At 36.0% G+C, this 19,983-nt stretch overlaps 1 protein-coding gene across 1 annotated transcript; it reads right to left on the reverse strand.

Moving 5' to 3' along the window:
* Positions 1–12,239: 12,239 nt before the first annotated feature.
* On the reverse strand, positions 12,240–19,001 carry LOC108910462 (acidic repeat-containing protein-like). The gene is made up of 3 exons (XM_018715062.1): positions 18,416–19,001; positions 18,017–18,265; positions 12,240–12,412 (listed from the first exon to the last, which is right to left on the reverse strand). The coding sequence occupies exons 1-3, from the start codon at positions 18,999–19,001 to the stop codon at positions 12,240–12,242; spliced, it is 1,008 nt and encodes a 335-aa protein (XP_018570578.1).
* Between the last annotated feature and the right edge of the window lie 982 nt (positions 19,002–19,983).

Consider the following 19,983-nt stretch of genomic DNA (forward strand, 5'->3'; position numbering starts at 1 on the left):
AACGTTGTAGTTGTTTTAAAGTTTTTGGTTTTGGAAAATTTTGAATCGCTATTATTTTTTCTTTTGATGGTAAAATTCCTTTTAAAGAAATAGTATGACCTAGAAATGTTAATTGTGTTACTCCAAACTCACATTTTGAAGGTTTAATATCAATGCCATATTTAGTAAGACTTTCAAAAAGCTGTTTTAAGTGTCCTATATGCTGATTTTCATTTTTGCCAGCAATTAAAATATCATCTTAATAAACGAATTCGAAATCTAGACCAGAAGTAACTTCTTTTATGAATCTCTGAAATGTCTGTGCTGCATTTCTTAACCCGAAAGACATTCTTATAAAATCAAATCAACCAAAAGGTGTTGTTATTGCAGTTTTATATATATCTTCTTCAGCTACCGGTATTTGATGGTATGCTCTAACAAAATCAACTTTTGAAAAAATTTTACAGTCATGTATATTAAGTTAAAATCGTGAATGTGTGGTAACGGATATCTATCTGGTACAGTTACATTATTTAATTGTCTATAATCGCCACAGGGACGCCAATCGTTTGGGTCTTTCTTTGGGACCATGTGTAATGGTGAAGCTACTGATGAAGATGATGGTTTGCAAATACCGTATTTTACAATTTCTTCAAATTCTGTTTTTGCTATTTTAAATTTTGTGTAATCTAATCTACGTACTTTTGAAAAAGGTAAATGATTGTTTGTTATAATGTGATGTTTAATGTTGTGTTGTACTGGTTTAGAGAAATCTGGAAGATTTATAAGTTGTTTATATTCTTGTATTAGTTTAGCGTACTTATTTTTTATTATAAAAATTTTTGGTGTGATAGTATTATCTGAAATTAAAGATCCTTTAGTTGTAAGTGTGGTTTCCGTATCTATTAATCTTTTATTCTTTATATCCACTAATAATCCAAATTTGTCAAGAAAATCTGCACCTATAATTGGTCGTGTTATCTCAGCTATAGTAAAAATGTGTGAAAAATTTCTCCTTAAACCTAAACTTAATTTTAGTATTTGTTTGCCAAATGTGTGAATTATTGTACCGTTTGCTGCCGTAAGGAAAGTTTCTTTATCTTTTTTAACATCTTTAAAATAATCTCTAGGAATTACAGAAATGTCAGCTCCTGTATCTACTAAAAATCTATTTAGAATTATCATCGAAAATAAAAAGGCAACTAGATTTTAAATTTTGATTTTCACTGTTTGTCGCCGCTACAGTGAAATCTGTTCGTTTTTTGCAACATTATTTTTGAATTCCTCATGTAAGAGACACCAAGGCCCTCCGCACTTAGTTGCTCTTTTTTAAATTTATTGTGATAATAACAAAGAGAATTATTTTGTTTGTGTTGTGTATCATATCTTTTTGGCGACTTTTTGACAATTTTTACATTGAAACCTATTGAAATCAGTTCTAGGTTTATACTGTTGACATGAAATTTGATTTTGCATTGTATTTATTTGATTTTCTAAAAATTGTTGTTTTTGGTTCGTATTGTCAATTAAATTTTGAAATTGATTAGTGAATTTGTTAAGTGTGTCTAATAACATATCGTTTTTTACGTTATTATTAGTGATATGTGAAGATTGAGTTAGATTGTTCTTCTGACATTCAGACATGAATTGATAATGTTTATAATGATCTAAAGGTTGATAAGTTTCCCATATTTTGTCTGCTATTTCTAGTATATCATTGACATCTTCCTTATCAGAGGTTGTTATTGCTACCAATATGGTTTTTGGTAGACGCCGTTTCCATAATTATAGTAGTAATTCCTTGCTAACCATTTGCGAACCGGCAACGACATTCAGAATTTCTCGAAAGAAGACTGATGATTTACGGTCTCCCATTTCTGATCCTGATAATAATTCATCTTCTTTCTTCACTGACTGATAACCTGTTAATTATAGTTTCTTTAATTTTGGTATATAAATTTTGTTGTGGAGGGTTTGAAATGATATCAAAAACGTTTGAAATTACTTCTAAAGGTAAGTTTGAAATTACATGGTTATATTTAACTTTTTCTGATGAAATTTTAGCTAATGCAAATTGTGCATCTATATGACTAAACCAAATTTCCGGTTTTTTTATCCAAAATGGTGGAAATTTGATTGTAAATATTTTGTTGTCAACATTGACAGTTTCATTCATTTGTGTCATTCATTTTGGATTATTTAAAAATAGTTAAAAATTTAGTTTATTTTTGAAATTGAGAGTAGGTTTATATTATGTGTGGCAACCTTACCACAAGAATCAATATATCCCAATCTTATTTTAAAGTTTTCAATTCTTCTTTCTCCACTCTTCCTATTGACTGAATTCTTTCTTACTTTTTTAAAATTGGAAAATTTTGATACCGCTTCTGAAGATTTAATTTCGCTTCTTTTACTTCTACTTTTGTTTCTTGAGCTTCTTTATTTTTAAATGTCTGGAATCCTTTTTAAATTTGCTGTGTTTGTAGTCCGGGTCACCAGTTTGTGGGGGTCTTACTATTTCTTCTTGTTATAATGTACTCGCTTCAAATTAAATAGGAATTAAATAGAAATAGTTTAATCTTAAATGGCTTTTTGTATATGTAACATGTATTTACATATATATATTTTTTATATATTTTATTTGATTAAAATAATCTATATACAGGGAGGCTTTTTTCAGCGTCAAAGTCTAATAGCTCGGTTATGGTAGCACCAGGAAAAAATATTTTAAACGAAAGTTGCTCCCAGTCAAGGCCATTTTGATTTAAACATAACTGAAGTCACTGAATATGTGATGTCTGCACATTTCAAACGGTTTCGAAGATAATCACATTGATTGATTGATTGATTGATTTTACCTGTCTTGTAAATTTGTTAATTATAATTTATCTATTGGTTGAGTGGGTAATATGAAAATAGCAGCCACAATTATAAAAATTGAGAAAAAATGTGATTATCTTCAAAACCGTTTGAAATAGACCCTAACATACCTTAACAAAATCGGAAGGAAATTAAATTTTGAATCCACCTGAACAAAATCTAGTAGATGGTTCCATTTGAAAAAATCAAATTATCTGTGATTGAAAATTCAGAAATTTAGGCGCTCGTATTTCGCACATCCTTGGGCGGATATTAATGGAGGCTAATCAGTTCGATATCTCTGGTCATGCTTAGAACAATGGTAAAGATTTCGTTTATCTACGATTTTTAGTTTTCGAGATAAATAATTTTTTCCTAGTCGCTGCAAACGTAATTTTTTAAGAAATCATCAATTAACATAGAAACGGTGCATAATAGACACCATAATTATTGATTACAGTGACATTAAAATTCATCGAGTAATTCAAAAATGCAAAAATATATAGGGTGTTGTATTTAAAAAAACAAAGTTGATTGACGCTCAGGGGAACTGGGACATCCTGTATAATTCAAACTAATTTTAAAATGTGGAGAACTTGACTGGGAGCAACTTTTGTCTAAAATATTTTTTTCCTGGTGCTACCATAACCGAGCTATTGGACTCTGACGCTGAAAAAAGCCACCCTGTAGATATTGTCGCAGGATGTTGGCTTTTTTCCTTAAAAAAAATGGCCAAATAGGCGAGATTTAATAATAAGAGGGTTTTGACTTCTTGACAGAAAAAGCCGTTAGTCAAAAAATTTTAGAAATTATTTTTTCAAAAAAGGTTTGTGCGCGGAAATAAACACCAGGTTATTAAACAATTTGTATTTTGCTTTAATATACAAGTTTAACGTTGATTAGTATACAGGGTATTAAAAAAAGAGTGTAAAATATTTAAGGAGGTAATAGTATGAACCAAAATAAGCAGAAAAGCCTCAATAAACATGGGTCCGCAAAGTAACGGTTGCGGAGATATGGAATGTTTTATGTTTTTTAGCCCCTTTTTTTATTTTGCAAAAACGTTGTGTATTTTCTTATAATAGTTGGTTGATGTTTAGTGAAATAAACAGTACGTATTTGACAGTTGTTCTCAGTGCACAAGTTTTCTTTCGCTATGGCTGGTTACTCTAACGCAGAATTAACAGACATGCATTTCATGTATGGTCGTGCTAATGGGAACGCCACCGAAGCGCGACGTCTTTATGTTGACGCTTATCCAAATCGCCAGATTCCTTCACAACGCATGTTTGGAAGAATTCACCAAAGATTGCGTGATACCGGTTCCTTGAGCAAACAGTGCCATTTATCCGGAAGACCAAGGTCGGTATCCACTCCTAGAGCAGAAGAAGAAATTCTAGCACTGGTAGAGCAGAATCCAGGTACGAGTGTGCGGAGAATATCAGCCGAGGTAGGAATTAGTGGTCCTCTTGTTTGGAGAATCCTTCACGAGCAACTGCTTTATCCATACCATGTGCAACGAGTACAGGCCTTAAATCCAATAAATGATCATCAAGCACGTTTGGTTTTTTGCCGCTGGTTTCTACGTCATGATGCTGAAGACCCTCGTTTTCTTGCAAACATTCTTTTTACTGATGAGGCCGGGTTCACAAGAAATGGAGTGTTTAATTTTCACAATACGCATATTTGGGCCGACGAAAATCCTCATGCTCTAATAGAATCTGGACATCAGGCACGTTTTTCATTAAACATTTGGATGGGTATTGTAGGTGACAGGTTTCTAGGTCCTGTTGTTTTACCAAACCGATTAACAGGCGCTGCTTACCTCAACTTTCTGCAGAACACACTGTATGAGTTTTTGGAAGACATTCCTTTGAATCAGAGGCAACAAATGTGGTTCCAGCATGATGGTGCTCCAGCTCATTTTTCCATGGCCGTTAGAGAGCATTTACACCAAACTTTTCCACATAGATGGGTAGGAAGGGCCGGACCTGTTTTATGGCCTCCAAGATCGCCTGATCTGAACCCTCTAGATTTCTTTGTTTGGGGATATTTGAAGACATTAGTGTATGGTACTCCTGTAAATAGCCTGGAAGAGCTGCAGCTACGGATTAATCAAAAGTGTCAAGAAATCCAAACCAAGGAGGGTGTTTTCGAAAGAGTTCGAATATCGTTGAGACGAAGATGTCGTGCCTGCTTGGAAATGGACGGAGGGCACTTTGAACATCTTCTGTAACTTTGTTTTTTGTTTGTTAAAAGCTTCCTTTGTCGGTTTATTCCTAATAAAATAAAATGTTTGAAAAACTAATAGTGGTCCATATCTCAGCAACCCATGTTTATTAAGACTTTTCTGCTTATTGGTTCATACTATTACCTCCTGAAATATTTTACACTCTTTTTTTTAACACCCTGTATGTATTCAGACTGTTGAGACTTCTGGTACTGTGACGATGGAGAGAGAAGCTCCGGAAATGTCGCACGTAGAACGAATCGTTCCATGTGCTGCGACCTTGCCAGAAGACATTACTGTTCTCGAGCGAGAATTTTTGGCTTCCATCATATCTTTGGAGGAAACCCCGTTCCTGGGATTCCCTAGGAAATCCCAGGATGAGGCAGAGTCGCGAGCAGTGCTCCCCGTAGCGGAGGAACGGCCACGACGACATGGCGCCCAATTTTTGGGCTTGAACAGCGACCCTGCAGTACGGTTTCAGGCTCTCCGACCGGAGTTAGATGGCCCAGTAGGTGAAAAGAAAAGTTTATTAGACAGGGAAGATGAACCTAAAGATTTGACCCCGATTCTGGGTGAAACAATTAAAACCCAGTGGCGCCCAAATCAACCGACAAATCTACATCAGGAACTGGAAGATAGAATCACAGGAGCATTGGGAATGGTGTTAAGAGGCTTTACCAACGTTTTGCGGACTCCAGGGAAAAGGGGAAGGATCTTATTACCCACATTCAGCGGACGTGATTGGGAAAACCCAAACAGATTCTTTCAAAATTTAGAGGAATATTTCAAGAGTGAAGAGATCGCTCCAAATGAGCAATGGGCAATGGGCAAGATACGCGGAAGATCAGCTAAGATGTGAGGCGTGTCAATGGTATGAAAAATATCGGGAATTGGGATGGAACTACTATGAGTGCAGACAACGTATATTGGACCGATACGATAACGTTGATGTGCGAATGAAGTTACAGGCGGAAAATTGCATTATTCCGAAGGTTGGAGTTAGGTTTCACAGAGTCTCAAATGGTGCAGCAAGTGCGACTGTTATTAAGGCCAGAGATCAAAATTCTATTGGTGGGAGCAGAAATCTACACCATCGCCGAATTATCTAAGCTTACGACTGAAGTGGAAGAAAAGTTGGCAGAATTAAGACCCCAAGAAGCAAGACAACCACGAGATGAAGTTAGGAGAGCAATTCGCCCACAAGACCCACCTTATCCATGTAGATTTTGTGGTGAAAACCACTTACATCGAAACTGTCCACGTCGACCCAGAGAACCTATATTACGAGCATTTCCGGCCCTAACAAGGTGCGCGGAAACAGGAATTAACCCGGGAAATGCTTAGAGGATCGGGGTGGTCCACGATCCTCCTCCCCGGTCCAGGAGCAACTGGGAGCTTTGCAAACTATACAAAAAAAAACATCTGTTACCTAGAATTAAGGCAATATGCGAAAATAAAGAAGTAACAGTGCTGATAGACACCGGCGCGACCAACTCTTTCGTGAAGGAAGGATATCATCAGGAGATAAGTGACAGTTCCGAACGAGAGGTTTACTTGGCTAACGGAAAAATAATTAAAGCTAAAGGACCCATATAGATGACCATATATCTGGCCGAAGTCGCCGTAGAAGTCCAGTCCTACATAGTAAAACATCTTAATGAAGACTTGGTATTAGGAATGGATTGGTTGATGAAAGAAGAGGTAACGATAGACATATTCTTGCGTGGAATGTATTTTGGAAAGACAATACGTAAGGTGATCTACTGAGAAGCAGTAGGTTACACACTTCCACTGGAAGAACGTGTGAAATTGACTGATAATAATACCTCCGATAAAGATAGAGCAGTGTACGAAGCCGTGCTAAGTGATTTCGCTGGCGTGTTTCAGCAAGGATTACATTAACCACAAACCAAATTAGTAACCCACAAAATTAAACTTCGAGAAGATAAGCCATTCCGAGTAGGGTTTCTGATTTCTCGGCCTATTTTTTTTCTCGGGTCTCGAGAATTTTCGACTAGGAATTCCCGGGAATTCTCGAATTCTTGAGAAATTTCTAAAACTTAAAAAAGTCATAATTTTGGTATTGCAATGCGAAATATAAACATGCAATCATCATTAACATTTATTATTTATTCAGTATTTTTATTAATTACTTATGTTTCTACTTCTACTAACAAAACTAAATTAAACTTTGAGTTTCTTCTTAAAATCCTTTAACTTGTTTTTTTATTAAACGCTTTCAATATACTTATGTTTATTTCAATGTTTTTGAATCGTAGTTTGCTTCTAATAATAATTATTAATAATCATTAATCATGCAGTCTTTTAATTAAATAAATAGTAAATAAGGAATTTAACCGAAGAAATCTTAAAAAAAAACAAGCTTTAATTTAAAGATACAGAAGCGTTCTTCCTATTAATTTATCACTTAACATTAGGTATCTGATTATAATAAAATGTCTACACAGACTTATAACTAGGTACAGGGTGATTCACTATATTTTGACCCCCCTTTAACTTTTTTGTTTTAAGAGTTATAAAAAAATTTGAAATACAAAAGTTGCACGATTTTTTATGAAATTTTCTAATATTATAGTAGAAAAACAAATGAAGTTCAAACAAAATGACCGCGGATGTTAACTTTTTTAATTTAAATGGAACACCCCGTATATTTTTACACATTTGGATAGAACATTCCCTGTCGAGCACAGTCATATATGGTTTGTTGGGTCCATCTCTAACAATAATATTTTGTAATTGTTGGACGTTTTTCGGGCAATTCTGCCTTTTTTCCAATTACGTAAGGATTTAGATTTATTTGCAATATATTTTGACATATCGAACATTGATATAGTTCAAAATGGATATAAGTATTTTAACTAGATCGCACTAATTAGTCCGTGAGGAGCTTATTTACTCATGGACAATGTTATATGGTAGGCCGTGACAGTGACAGGTAATATTATGACAACATTGTTACTGTTTGACAGTTTGTATTATTATTTATTTAAAATGGGTTACATAGAAGTAGAAAATTTAAATATCATAGGAATTAAGATAGAGAAGTTAAGATATTCTCCATAGTTTATTTTAATTCATAATAATAAATTTTCTACTTCTGTGTAACCCATTTTAATTAACTACTAATACAAACTGTCAAACAATAACAATGTTATCATGACATTACTACCTGTCACTGTCACGACTAACCATATATAAGATTGTCCATGAGTAATTGGCCTCACACGGTCTAATTAGTGAGATTTACTTAAAATACCTATACGCATTTTGGACTATATCAATGTCCGATATGTCAAAATATATTACATCTAAATGTAAATCCTTACGTAATTGGAAAAAAGGCAGAAATGCCCGAAAGAGGTCTAACAATTACAAGATGTCTTATTTTCTTAATAAAAAAACATCATTTCGTTTTTTAATATTATCTCGCCTATTATTAGAGATGGACCCAACAAACCCTATATGACTATGCTCGACAAGGAACGTTCTATCCAAATATGTAAAAATATACAGGGTGTCCCATTTAAATTAAGAAAGTTAACATCCGCGGCCATTTTGTTTGAACTTCATTTGTTTTTCTACTGTCATTTTCGAAAACTTCATAAAAAATCGTGCAACTTTTGTATTTCACATTTTTTTATAACTCTTAAAACAAAAAAGTTAAAGGGGGTCAAAATTTAGTGAATCACCCTGTACATTAAAAAAAAAGAATCATCAAAGTAAACAAAAACCTTAAAAACTTAAAATAAATAAATCATGAGCTGGTAGAGAAACCACTTTAATCGCTCAGTTATTTGTCGAGAAACGAAGTGAACGTATGAACGAAACGAACTCCAGTCAAGAACTTAAGACGCGCGTGATTTTGAAATTTCTCGATTTCTCGAATTCTCGACACTTTTTTCTCGTCTCGAGTAAGGCCAGGTTTCCCGGAATTTCTCGCTTCGAGAAGTCTCGACCAGAAACCCTAATTCCGAGTCAGCCGTTACCAATATTCGCCCAAGAAAAGACAAGTGAACCGCGAAGAGGTCCAAAGAATGTTATCCGCTGGAGCAATACAACGGAGTCACTCTGCGTATAGCTCTCCAATAGTACTCGTGCCAAAATCTTATGGCACTATTAGGTTTTGTGTCGATTATCGACAGTTAAATCAAGCCACTGAAGGCGAAGTGACCCAGTTATCGGTTATCCGGGATATCCTACGGGGAATAGGCCCCGCCAAGATCTTCAGTTCACTAGACTTGCGTAGCGGATATTGGCAGGTGTCAATGGATCTAGATAGTAGAGCGTTAACTGCGTTCAGCACTCCCGACGGGGTGTCTTACAAATTTTTGGTGATGCCTTTCGGATTGAAATGTGCCCCGTCGACGTTTCAAAAACTCATGGCGGAGGTGTTAGAAGGTTTCATTGATGATTTCGTACACGTCTACCTCGACGATATAATTATCTATTCCCGTACCCCAGAAGAACATATTCTACATCTTCGACGAGTCCTGGAGCGTCTTCAAGTCCACGGTTTACGATGCGCTCTAGAAAAATGTAAATTCGGAGCAACCAACTTGGAATATTTGGGGCACAAGGTCACAGCCCTAAACAACGAAGCCCAGGAAAAGCACGTGCTCAAAATACAGGAATTTTCTACTCCTAAAACGCGAAAGGAATTACAGAGATTCTTAGGGACAGCCAATTGGCTACGAGACTACGTGCCTAATTTTGCAATGGTGTCCGCTCCTTTAAGTGATCTCGTTGGAAAAAAACAATTCTTTTGGACACCACAGGCAGAGCAAGCATATCACGCTGTGAAAGAAGCACTATCAAACCTTTAACTTTAAGCCGTCCGAATCCAGATATGGGTATTATCTTGCAGACCGATGCAAGTTCTCTGGGTATGGGAGCTGTTCTCTACCAGGAGGATCGTGGTGGACAACGACGTATTTTATCTTGCGCGAGTGCCAAGGTCACCGCCACCGAGCGTAAATACCACTGTAATGAACAGGATGTGCTTGCGGTGGTATGGGCTTGTAAACGTTACCGGGGTTTGCTGGAAGATCACCCTTTTAAGTTGAGGACTGATAGTAGTGTCCTCTTGTGGTTAAGTAAATATAAAGACGATAGAGCGAAGTTAACAAGATACGCACTCTTATTACAAGAGTTCAATTTTACTGTCGAACACTTTCCTGGCCGTAGGAAGCATTTACCAGATTTTTTGTCTAGACACCCCGACGAGACTCAAGAATCAACTATGGACGAAACTAAACTCGGTTTACCGGAAGGACCTAGTGAAGACAAAGGACCACCTGAGGAAGTGGAATCATCCAGACGAGTCCGATTAGCCTTCATCAACCCCATACAGTTGCAGCAATTGGAGCTACCGGGAACATCATTGTATGATGACATAGTAGCTGCGCAAACCCAAAGTCCCGAATATCAAGCTCAAGACGGGGGAAGAAAAGGCTAAGGAAAACTGGCAGAAAACATTGTTAAACGACTACGTAGATGATGATGATGAATGAAATTCTCGAAGGCAATTGGTAGTTCCACTTAATTTATGGCAGAAAATAATCTATCATTATCATGATTCCCCATCCGCTGGTCACCCTGGCCCCGTGAGGAGACAATACAGGCCGTTACCGAGTTATATTATTGGCCAGCTGTATGCAAACAAATTAAGACCCATGTAAAACACTGCTTGATCTGTGCATCATCCTAGCGTGGAGGCACGACGCAGGCAAGAGCTCCGTTGAGACCACATCCTCCCAAGAGGCCATGGCAAGTTATAAGTTTAGATGTAATGGGCCCTTACCTGGTAACGAGACGGAAGAACAAATACATAATCGTTATCACAGACCTTTGTACAAAATGGGTCGAAGCCAAGGCAGTCCCAGAGGTCCGAACCAGAAGCATATTAACGTTCCTAGAAGAAGTATTTTACAAGTGGGGATATCTGGAAGAAATAATCACCGACAATACCTCTGTTTTTCGTAGCGCTGTCTGGAATAGATTCCATAACCGACATCACATTAAACAGTATACTTCACCTATTTACCATCAGCGCTCCAACCCGGTCGAGCGCCGCAACCAATAAGTAAAAAAGCTATTAAGAATACATCTTCAAAACAAGTCACCAACATTGTGGGATCAATTTATTGGCATCATCTTATTTGCATTGAGAACGCGACGAAACGCGGCCATTGGGATGTCTCCGAGTGAGGCTCTGCTGGGAGCTACTTTAGTAAGAGCAGGCGAGTGGTCCCATCCGGAGAGGCAAAGGGAGGTCGATAACCAGAGTCAATCTAGAAGACAACGAGAACAACAGATTCTACGACAACAGACAGCCTTCAATAGAAGATTATATCCATTTCCGCGGGACGCTCCGGTTAAATTTCAACTCCATGAGGATGTGTTGGTACGGAACTTCCCAGGAACGCAGAAAGCACTAGGAGAAGTCTGGCCCGTTTAAGATCAATCAAATTAAGGGAAATGGTGTATACGAAATCGACCGAAATGGCACCCATTATCAAATATATGTCGATGATATCCGCCCTTGGAAGAGAGACCCGTCATTTATGACACCACACGAAGATTCGACGAACGTGGCCGCTAGATACGACCGCGAACGAATGGATATGGGTATTCAACCGCCAACACCAGGTCCTTCCCGGGATGAAGAGGTCCAGGATTTCCAGGAAAGGCCGGGGAGGGAGAGGAGTAATGGTAGAGAGGTATCTCAACTGAGTCATATTGTTAGACAATCCTAGTTCCAGTGAGAGACCAGCCCACAAAGCGGGGGCAGACGAGTATTCAGTCGCTATAGAAGACTTATGTGAGGAATGGGATTCTCAATATATTAATGAGATAAACGCGGTTCCTATTGTAGGTTTGTACCCGTAGGGTAAACTGTAGTATTATACAGCCTTTTGGGGGGGGGGGGGTGAATGTCGTAGGATGTTGGCTTTTTTTATTAAAAAAATGGCCAAACAGGCGAGATTTAATGATAAGAGAGTTTTGACTTCTTGACAGAAAAAGCCGTCAGTCAAAAAATTTTGGAAATTATTTTTTCAAAAAAGGTTTGTGCTCGTAAATAGACATCAGGTTATTAAACAATTTGTATTTTGCTTTAATATATAAGTTGAACGTTGATTAGTGTATCTATTCAGACTGTTGAGACTTCTGGTACTGTGACGATGGAGAGAGGAGCTCCGGAAATGTCGCACGTAGAACGAATCGTTCCATGTGCTGCGACCTTGCCAGAAGACATTACTGTTCTCGAGCGAGAATTTTTGGCTTCCACCATATCTTTGGAGGAAACCCCGTTCCTGGGATTCCCTAGGAAATCTCAGGATGAGGGAGAGTCACGAGCAGTGCTCCCCGTAGCGGAGGAACGGCCACGACGACAATATACGTGTGTACATACATTTACATATGTGTATATAAACAAAAAAAACATTCAATTACTAAGTATGGCACTATCATCAAACATGATGATCAGAGTGACATGTTATTATAGAAAACTTAATTGAGCAACTCCTCTGTCTCTGTATAAGTATATAAAAAAAACCGATCAAGTTTTGTTTTTTATACATACTGTTTCATCTATGACAGTGTATGAAAAGATAGCAATTGAGGAGAGGACAAAATTAAGTGATAATAAGGGAATTTTCAATGAAGTATTAGGAAGCAATTACGTAACGAAACCTTAAATAAAGTATTAGGTTAGAAGAAGAGTAGCCTGATAGTATGAATAAAAATGTTGATATTAACCAGAGTTACAACCTAAGAAGCGTACGAAAGTTATAAAAGTTAAAAAATATACACTGTAAGGAACATTTGACCTATTTTCACTCAATTTCACTTAATAATGTATCAATTTCTGTCCATTCAATTAAGCGAAATTTTCCTCTATTAGTATGAGTAAATACAACTAAAATTTTATGAGTAAAACTACCGGTTCAAATATTATCAAAAATGAGTTGTCAAGGTGACAAGGTTTTATTGACTGAAAATGTGCTCAATAATGTCACTCAATGGATTTCACTCAGATCGATTTATTTACAGTGTATATCTAGGTATATGCCTGTATATATAAATATATAATTTACCAAGTATGGAATTTTGTTGATTGTGGCCAAACAAATCAAAAAGTTTGCATCTGTTAAGATGAACTACATGCTATTTGAAGGTATAATACACAAATTATATTAGTACAAGCAATATCGAAATAATCCTATCTAAAAACTACATCAACGACAGATAAAATCAAAAGGATGTTTAGGAAGTTTAAAATATAAGTTCAGACATTTAGTTGTTTCCTTTGGCTGAAAATTAAAGTCTTAATCTAATTTGCCATGGACATATTAAACCAATTAGTAAAATGAATATAGCAAAAACTGGCAACTGCATCTTACTTGGAGAGATATTCAATTAGTTGCTATATACCAATGCCATTCAGAGACAAAGTTGTAAAAAACGGCTTCCTTTAAGAATGTTTATTCAACATACTGTAACTTTATAGTTATGTTCTTTGGGCTAAGAATCAAAGAAAAATTTTGCTTTCACATATCAAAGCAACAATTAATATCACACTTATATAACAAGTATACATCAAATATCACGAAATAGATAACTACATTTATATGTGTCTTATAGCTATTATGTCAGTATACATTGACTTGAATTTGAATTAAAGTCCAAAGTAAAAATGTCGGTCATACTAAGTTACTGATGTTTCTGAAACAAAATATCAAGACGAAATTCAAAACGTTTCAAATAGCTACAGTTCTTTTATTTCCCAATGGTACTCTTATCTGAATTAGTTTGAAAATGTAAACCTATTGCTTCCCTTTTTTCTGTAATAATATTTATATAGAAAGGGGTTAAATATTGCACCCTCTTTATGTCATGAGTACCTGAGCATGCGCAGTCATCATCATTAAGGAAAAAACGGTGCTGCAATCTGCTTCCATCAGGTCATGTGACGCATTGGAGATGCTGTTAGTAGCAAAGTTTAGTAGGGCTAGGGTTAGTACATACAAATGGCTATAATCTTTCTGATGTCCTGAGGTGATAAAAATTCTATCCCCAGGAATTTGTGATTTGTCACCATTAAGCATTCATAGTATCAAAGAATGTATATATAATCCTCGTGCCTATATAATCTGTACTTTACGCCAGTCCTCAGTCAAAACCTAAAAAGCTATAAGTACCTCCACATTACCAAACTGGTAAAGGAGAGACGATTTCTAATGTTCCATAAACAAAAAAAATAGAATGTATACACATGTAAATATATTTAGTTTAGTTTAGTTTAGTTTAGTTTAGTTTAGTTTATTGGTGCCCAAGGATACAAAGTATTTGCACAAGTCAAAAAAGAACAGTACACACAGAAATACTAACACTAAAACAATTTTGTAGTAGATAATATGAAAAACAAGATAGAAATAAAATAATAGACAAACATATTCAGTTAAAACAAAGATAAAACTAAGACAAGAAAAAAAAATTCTAAGACATCATTGCTAGCAAATTACTATTTAAAAATTCCTAATTATTCCTATTTATTTTTCTTTATGAATTACTTTGGTTTACTTCTCCCATTTGGAGATGACAATGAAACATCGATATCACCAAAATTTTTGGTCGATACAGAAATAGAAAAAATAGGACATTATGCTTGCTATCAAATATATGTAAATATAGGATTGGTGTACTTACATAAAAGAATTTAAAACATTACTAGAAAGGCAGGCAAACTCCGCTTACGCGGAGTTTGGCCTTCCTCTCGGGCCGCGCTGTACGCGCCCCGAGCACCGCTCCGCGGTGCTTTCCTCGCTGGTTAGTAGATATAACATTTTTTGAAATACCCTGTACTTTGATTTTTAAACACCCTGTATATAAAAGTATGATGAAAATGTTTTTCAAAAAAGAGTAGGCCCCGCTCGAGAAAAGAATAAGAAAAGTTTCTTCCAAACTTCCGAAAAAGGCATCTGGTTAGTAAATATAAAATTTTTCATCCAAAGACTACGTAGGTAAGGCAAACTTGGTAAAAAAATAAATTAAGACATCTGCTTGATAAATATACAAATTTTCATTAAAAGACTGTAGTAAATAAAGTCAAAGCTAAAAGTGAAAAGAAACAAAACTGCCCTTAATTCTATAGAACATCTAGTATATGAATTTTAAAAAAAGCGACTTTTCTTCAAAAAATTTAAAGAAAAAATTAAAAAAATGAATAAGGAAAAATCTAGTCCACCTGTTTTACGAAACATCCTGAACATAAATTGCAAAAAAACACCTGGTTGATAGGGTATAAGATTTTTCTCAAAAAAATATTGCAGACCAGTACATACTGTAGAAATGGAAAAAAATATACCTATGGAAAGTTTCGTTCTGTTGGTAATTGGATCAGTTTTATGGAACATCCAGTATAAAGATTCAAAAAGACATCCGGTTAATAAATATACAATTTTTCATTAAAATATTTTAGTAAATAAAAACAAAGTTAAAAGTGAAAAGGGGAAAATTGCCCGTTTCAGATGTGCAATTTTTTGGAACACCCAGTACTTATATGGATTTTCTAAAAAGCGGCTGGTCAGTAAATATACAACTTTTCTTCAAAAGGTTTCATGAAAAAATTAACAAAATCTGGTCCACTTGTGTCAGTTTTATGAAACATCCTGTACAGAAATTGCAAAAAACATTTGGTTAATAAGACACCGTGTGTAGAAATATCTATTTGAAAATTTAGGCAGGTAGTGAAATGAGAAAAAATCCTAGTCCGTTTGTCATTTTTATGAAACACTTAGTATATAAATTTGCAATATGCCTCTGAGTTCTACAATATAAGATTTTTCATAAAAATATTGCCACAATAAATTTCTGAAATATACAGAAGCCTCTAGACCGATAATTTTAACTTGGGTCAGTTATGTAGAACATGCAGTATATATGGATTTTCAAAAAAATCCTTTGATTAGTAACTATATAACTTTTCATGAAAAGATTTCAATAAAAAAGTTGGAAAAGTGAAAAGATAAGTAAAAATCACAGTTCACCTGTGTCATTTTTATGAAACATTCGGTACATACCTTTGTAGAAAGCATATATGATTACTACGATATCAGGTTTTTCATAAAAATATTGCAATCGATAAACTGAAATATATAGGAGCGTCTGGACCGTTCGAGTTTCAACGCAATTTTTTAGACGCCCTCTAGGATAGAAACCTATATTTTATATTTTTTTGTTATAGAAAGGTTTAAAAAGATGAAGAATCCATATATAAAATTAAATTACGGCAGTAAATAAAAAAAAATCTTAGGTTACCTCGTCTGAGATTGAACCGACGACCTTACGAATACAACGGGGCATTTTTACCGCTGTGCTGTCGACTGCTTCATGCACAATCCGTCTATACTGATATTTTAACTGTCATTCACAGCTGAAGTAATCAACAATTTTTTTTAATGTTAAATTTGCATTTTTCTAACAAGTCGTATCGCAAAAGATCTACAATGAGATAACAGATAAATAACGACATCCTATGACTTGAAAGAGTCTTTACCTCCAACTTATTTCTACTGATTCTTAACTTTTGACGTTTGGGGAGTAATAGATACGAATGCAACACAGTAAATTAACGAAGCAAATGTACTAATACAAAGGTTCAAGGGTTTAGGTACTATGGATTGGTTTAAAATTATGCTGTTTTAGAGGGCAAGTACTTACGTTAATTCGGGGGACAGGTATCGTAATCGTAGGCATGTAAAATGGTAGAGCTGCGAAAATGTAAATAACAACCTAACCTAATAATAAGAAATACCTGTATATGTCGTGGCGTAGCAATGTATTAAGGTTAAAAAAGGCCTAGTAAGGTAAAATAACGGTTCGCCGCGATCCTATAGACGTCTTTCGCGTTTGGCGTGAAATTATTTTGACATAATTAATCTGACGTTTCTAACGACATTCGAATTTTCTCCGAGTGGGCGTGTCTTAAAACCTCAAACTTTACGGCTTGCGAAATGGTCGTCTGTCGTCGAGGAGACCGCAAAAAAGGCAAAATTAAATATGAAAACGCGAAAAAAACGTGACAAAAATGACCCTGAACGACTTAGGAGGAACGGCTGAGTCTCTGTGCCAAGTCGCACGCCGTTTCGAGGCTCGCGGAGAAGGAATTTTGTGGGGCAAAATTCACATAGTGCATTTTAACGTATTTACGGCCGCATTTCGAATCCCGCATTTGATTTCGCGGAGTTCTATGGAAAAAGCGTGAAATAGGCACCCGGTCGATAAATATGAGTATTTTCGGCACAGTTTTAAATAAAATATCGTAGAAAATAGGGGAAATAAAAAATAAAAAAGCCGTACCCGCGCGCAATTCGAGGCGATCGGCGACCGTCAGATTTCAGCGGGAGGGCGTGTCGGACAAAAATTATGCCGCGCTCCTCGCAGAGCCTGAAGAAAACTGAAAATTCACCGCGAAGACGGCAAAAAGTCGCCATCAAAATACGACGTTCGGACGTAGGAAAGCCGGCGGGGGGCTTCAACCCCCCGCGGCTCGCCGCTGCGCGGCGCCCACAAAAAGCTTTCGAGTCTGCAAATCGGCGCTTTTTCGGGGCGATTGTGCAACGCAGACGGAGCTATCGGATTTTAATATATATGGACTAGAAACGTAGGCAAGTCGGCTTCGCCGACTTGACGTTTCTCTCGTGCCTTTGGCCCTCGGGCGGCGCTGCGCGACGCATGAGCTCCGCTTTGCGGAGCACTGTCTGGCGGGAATGTTTTTTAAATCATCAACACCATCATCCACATTACCATAATCTACATCGCCATCATATACATCACCATCATCGACATCACCATCATCTATAGCACCATCATCTACATCACCATCATCAATATCACTATCATCTACATCGCCATCATCTACATTACCATCTACATCACCATAATCTTCAGAACTATAATCTCCAGCACAATAATCTACATCACCATCATCTGCATCGCTATCATCTACATTACCATCATTTACATCGTCATCATCAACATCATCATAATCTACATCGCTATTATCTATATCAGCATCATCTACGTCACCATCATCTACATCTACATCGTCATCATCTACATCACTGTCATCTATATCGCCATGATCTACATCACTATCATCTACATCACCATAATCTACATTGCCATCATCTACATCACCATCATCTACAGCGTCATCATCTATATCACCATAATTTACCGCACCATCATCTACATCTATATCGCCATCATATACATCATCTACATCACCATCATCTACATCTACATCGCCATCATCTACATCACTGTCATCTATATCGCCTTGATCTACATCACCATCATTTACATCACCATAATCTACATCACAATCATCTACATCTCCATTATCTACATCGCCATCACCTACACCGGCATCATCTTCATCACCATCATATACATCACCATCACCTACATCGCCACCATCCACATCACCATAATCTACATGATCGTCATCTACATGACCATCATTTACATCGCCATTATCTACATTACCATCATCTACTACAGCAACATCTATATCACCATCATGTACATCACTATTATCTACACCACCATCATCTACACCACCATCATCTACATCGCCATCATCTACATTGCCATCATTTGCGCCACCATCATCTACGTCACCATCATCTACATTGCCATCATCTACGCCACCATCATCTACGTCACCATCATCTACATTGCCATCATCTACGCCACCATCATCTACGTCACCATCATCTACACCACCATCAACTACGTCACCATCGTCTACATCGCCATCATCTACATTACCATTATTTACATCATCTACATCACCACCATCTACATTATTATCACCATTCAAATGTGGGTCGATTTTGTGAAACATTCTGTGTAGCAAGTTTTAAAATGTCATCTGGTTAGTAAATAAAAAAATTTTCATGAATTGGCTTCACTAAATAAAGTAGAAGAAATAAATATGATAAGGAATAATCCACGGGGTCTGTTCTGGATCAATTTTATATAACATGCACTATATTGTAAAGTTTGAAAAACCATATTATAAAATTGTTACCTCAAAAAATAAGGTAGAATAAAATAAAAAAAATATGAATACGTTTGAACACTTGCAACTCTGACCTGGATCAATTTTGTTGGAACATTCGGTATAAAAATTATCAAAAAAGCTTCGTATTGGTAAATGCAAATTTTTTATCAATGAACTTTACCAAATAAAGTAGAAAAAGGTAAAAAGGGTAAAAAAATATTTGGTCTGCCGCCTTTTTGTTTTGGTTTCAATTCTGATGTAGATCATTTTGTACATTCAGTATACACTTCCAAATGGGTATCTAGTTAGTAATTATAAAATTTTTCATCCAAAGACTTCAGTATGTAGGTAAGTCAGAAATGGGGAAAAATAAGTTAAGTTTCACTCTCCTAATTATGAAGTGTCTTGTAGAACATACAGTAAATATAAAATTTTTCATCCAAAGATTTCAGTACGTAGGTAAGGCAGAAATGGGGAAAAAATAAGTTAAGTTACACTTTCTCATAATTTTGAAGTGGATCATTTTTTGGAACATCCAGTATAAACTTCCAAAAAGGTATCTGGTTAGTAAATATACAATTTTTCATTAAAAGCCTTCAGTAAGTAAAAATAAAGTTAAAAGAAAAAGGAAAATTTTTGCTGTTAATCAGACCTGGCTCAATTTTCAGTATATGGATTTTTCAAAAAGCGAATGGTCAGTTTTCGTCAAAACGTTTCAGTATAGAAAGTAAAAAAAAGTAAAAATAATAAAGAAGCCTAGTCCACCTGTGGCAGCTTTATGAGACATCCACTACATCTGGTTAATAAGATATGATTTGTCATA

Source organism: Anoplophora glabripennis, unplaced genomic scaffold, assembly GCF_000390285.2.
Source record: "Anoplophora glabripennis isolate ALB-LARVAE unplaced genomic scaffold, Agla_2.0 scaffold686, whole genome shotgun sequence".
In the NCBI taxonomy this organism is placed as follows: domain Eukaryota; kingdom Metazoa; phylum Arthropoda; class Insecta; order Coleoptera; family Cerambycidae; genus Anoplophora; species Anoplophora glabripennis.

Excerpts from the sequence above, each read along its gene's own strand:
- LOC108910462 (XM_018715062.1), bottom strand. The coding sequence starts at position 19,001 with ATGTTTCACAAAATCGACCCACATTTGAATGGTGATAATAATGTAGAT. Across the intron at positions 18,266-18,415 it reads TCAAGGCGATATAGATGACA|ATTATGGTGATGTAGATGAT; the intron begins GTGATGTAGATG and ends ATGGCAATGTAG. Across the intron at positions 12,413-18,016 it reads AGATTATGGTGATGTAGATG|GGAATCCCAGGAACGGGGTT; the intron begins GTAATGTAGATG and ends GAGATTTCCTAG.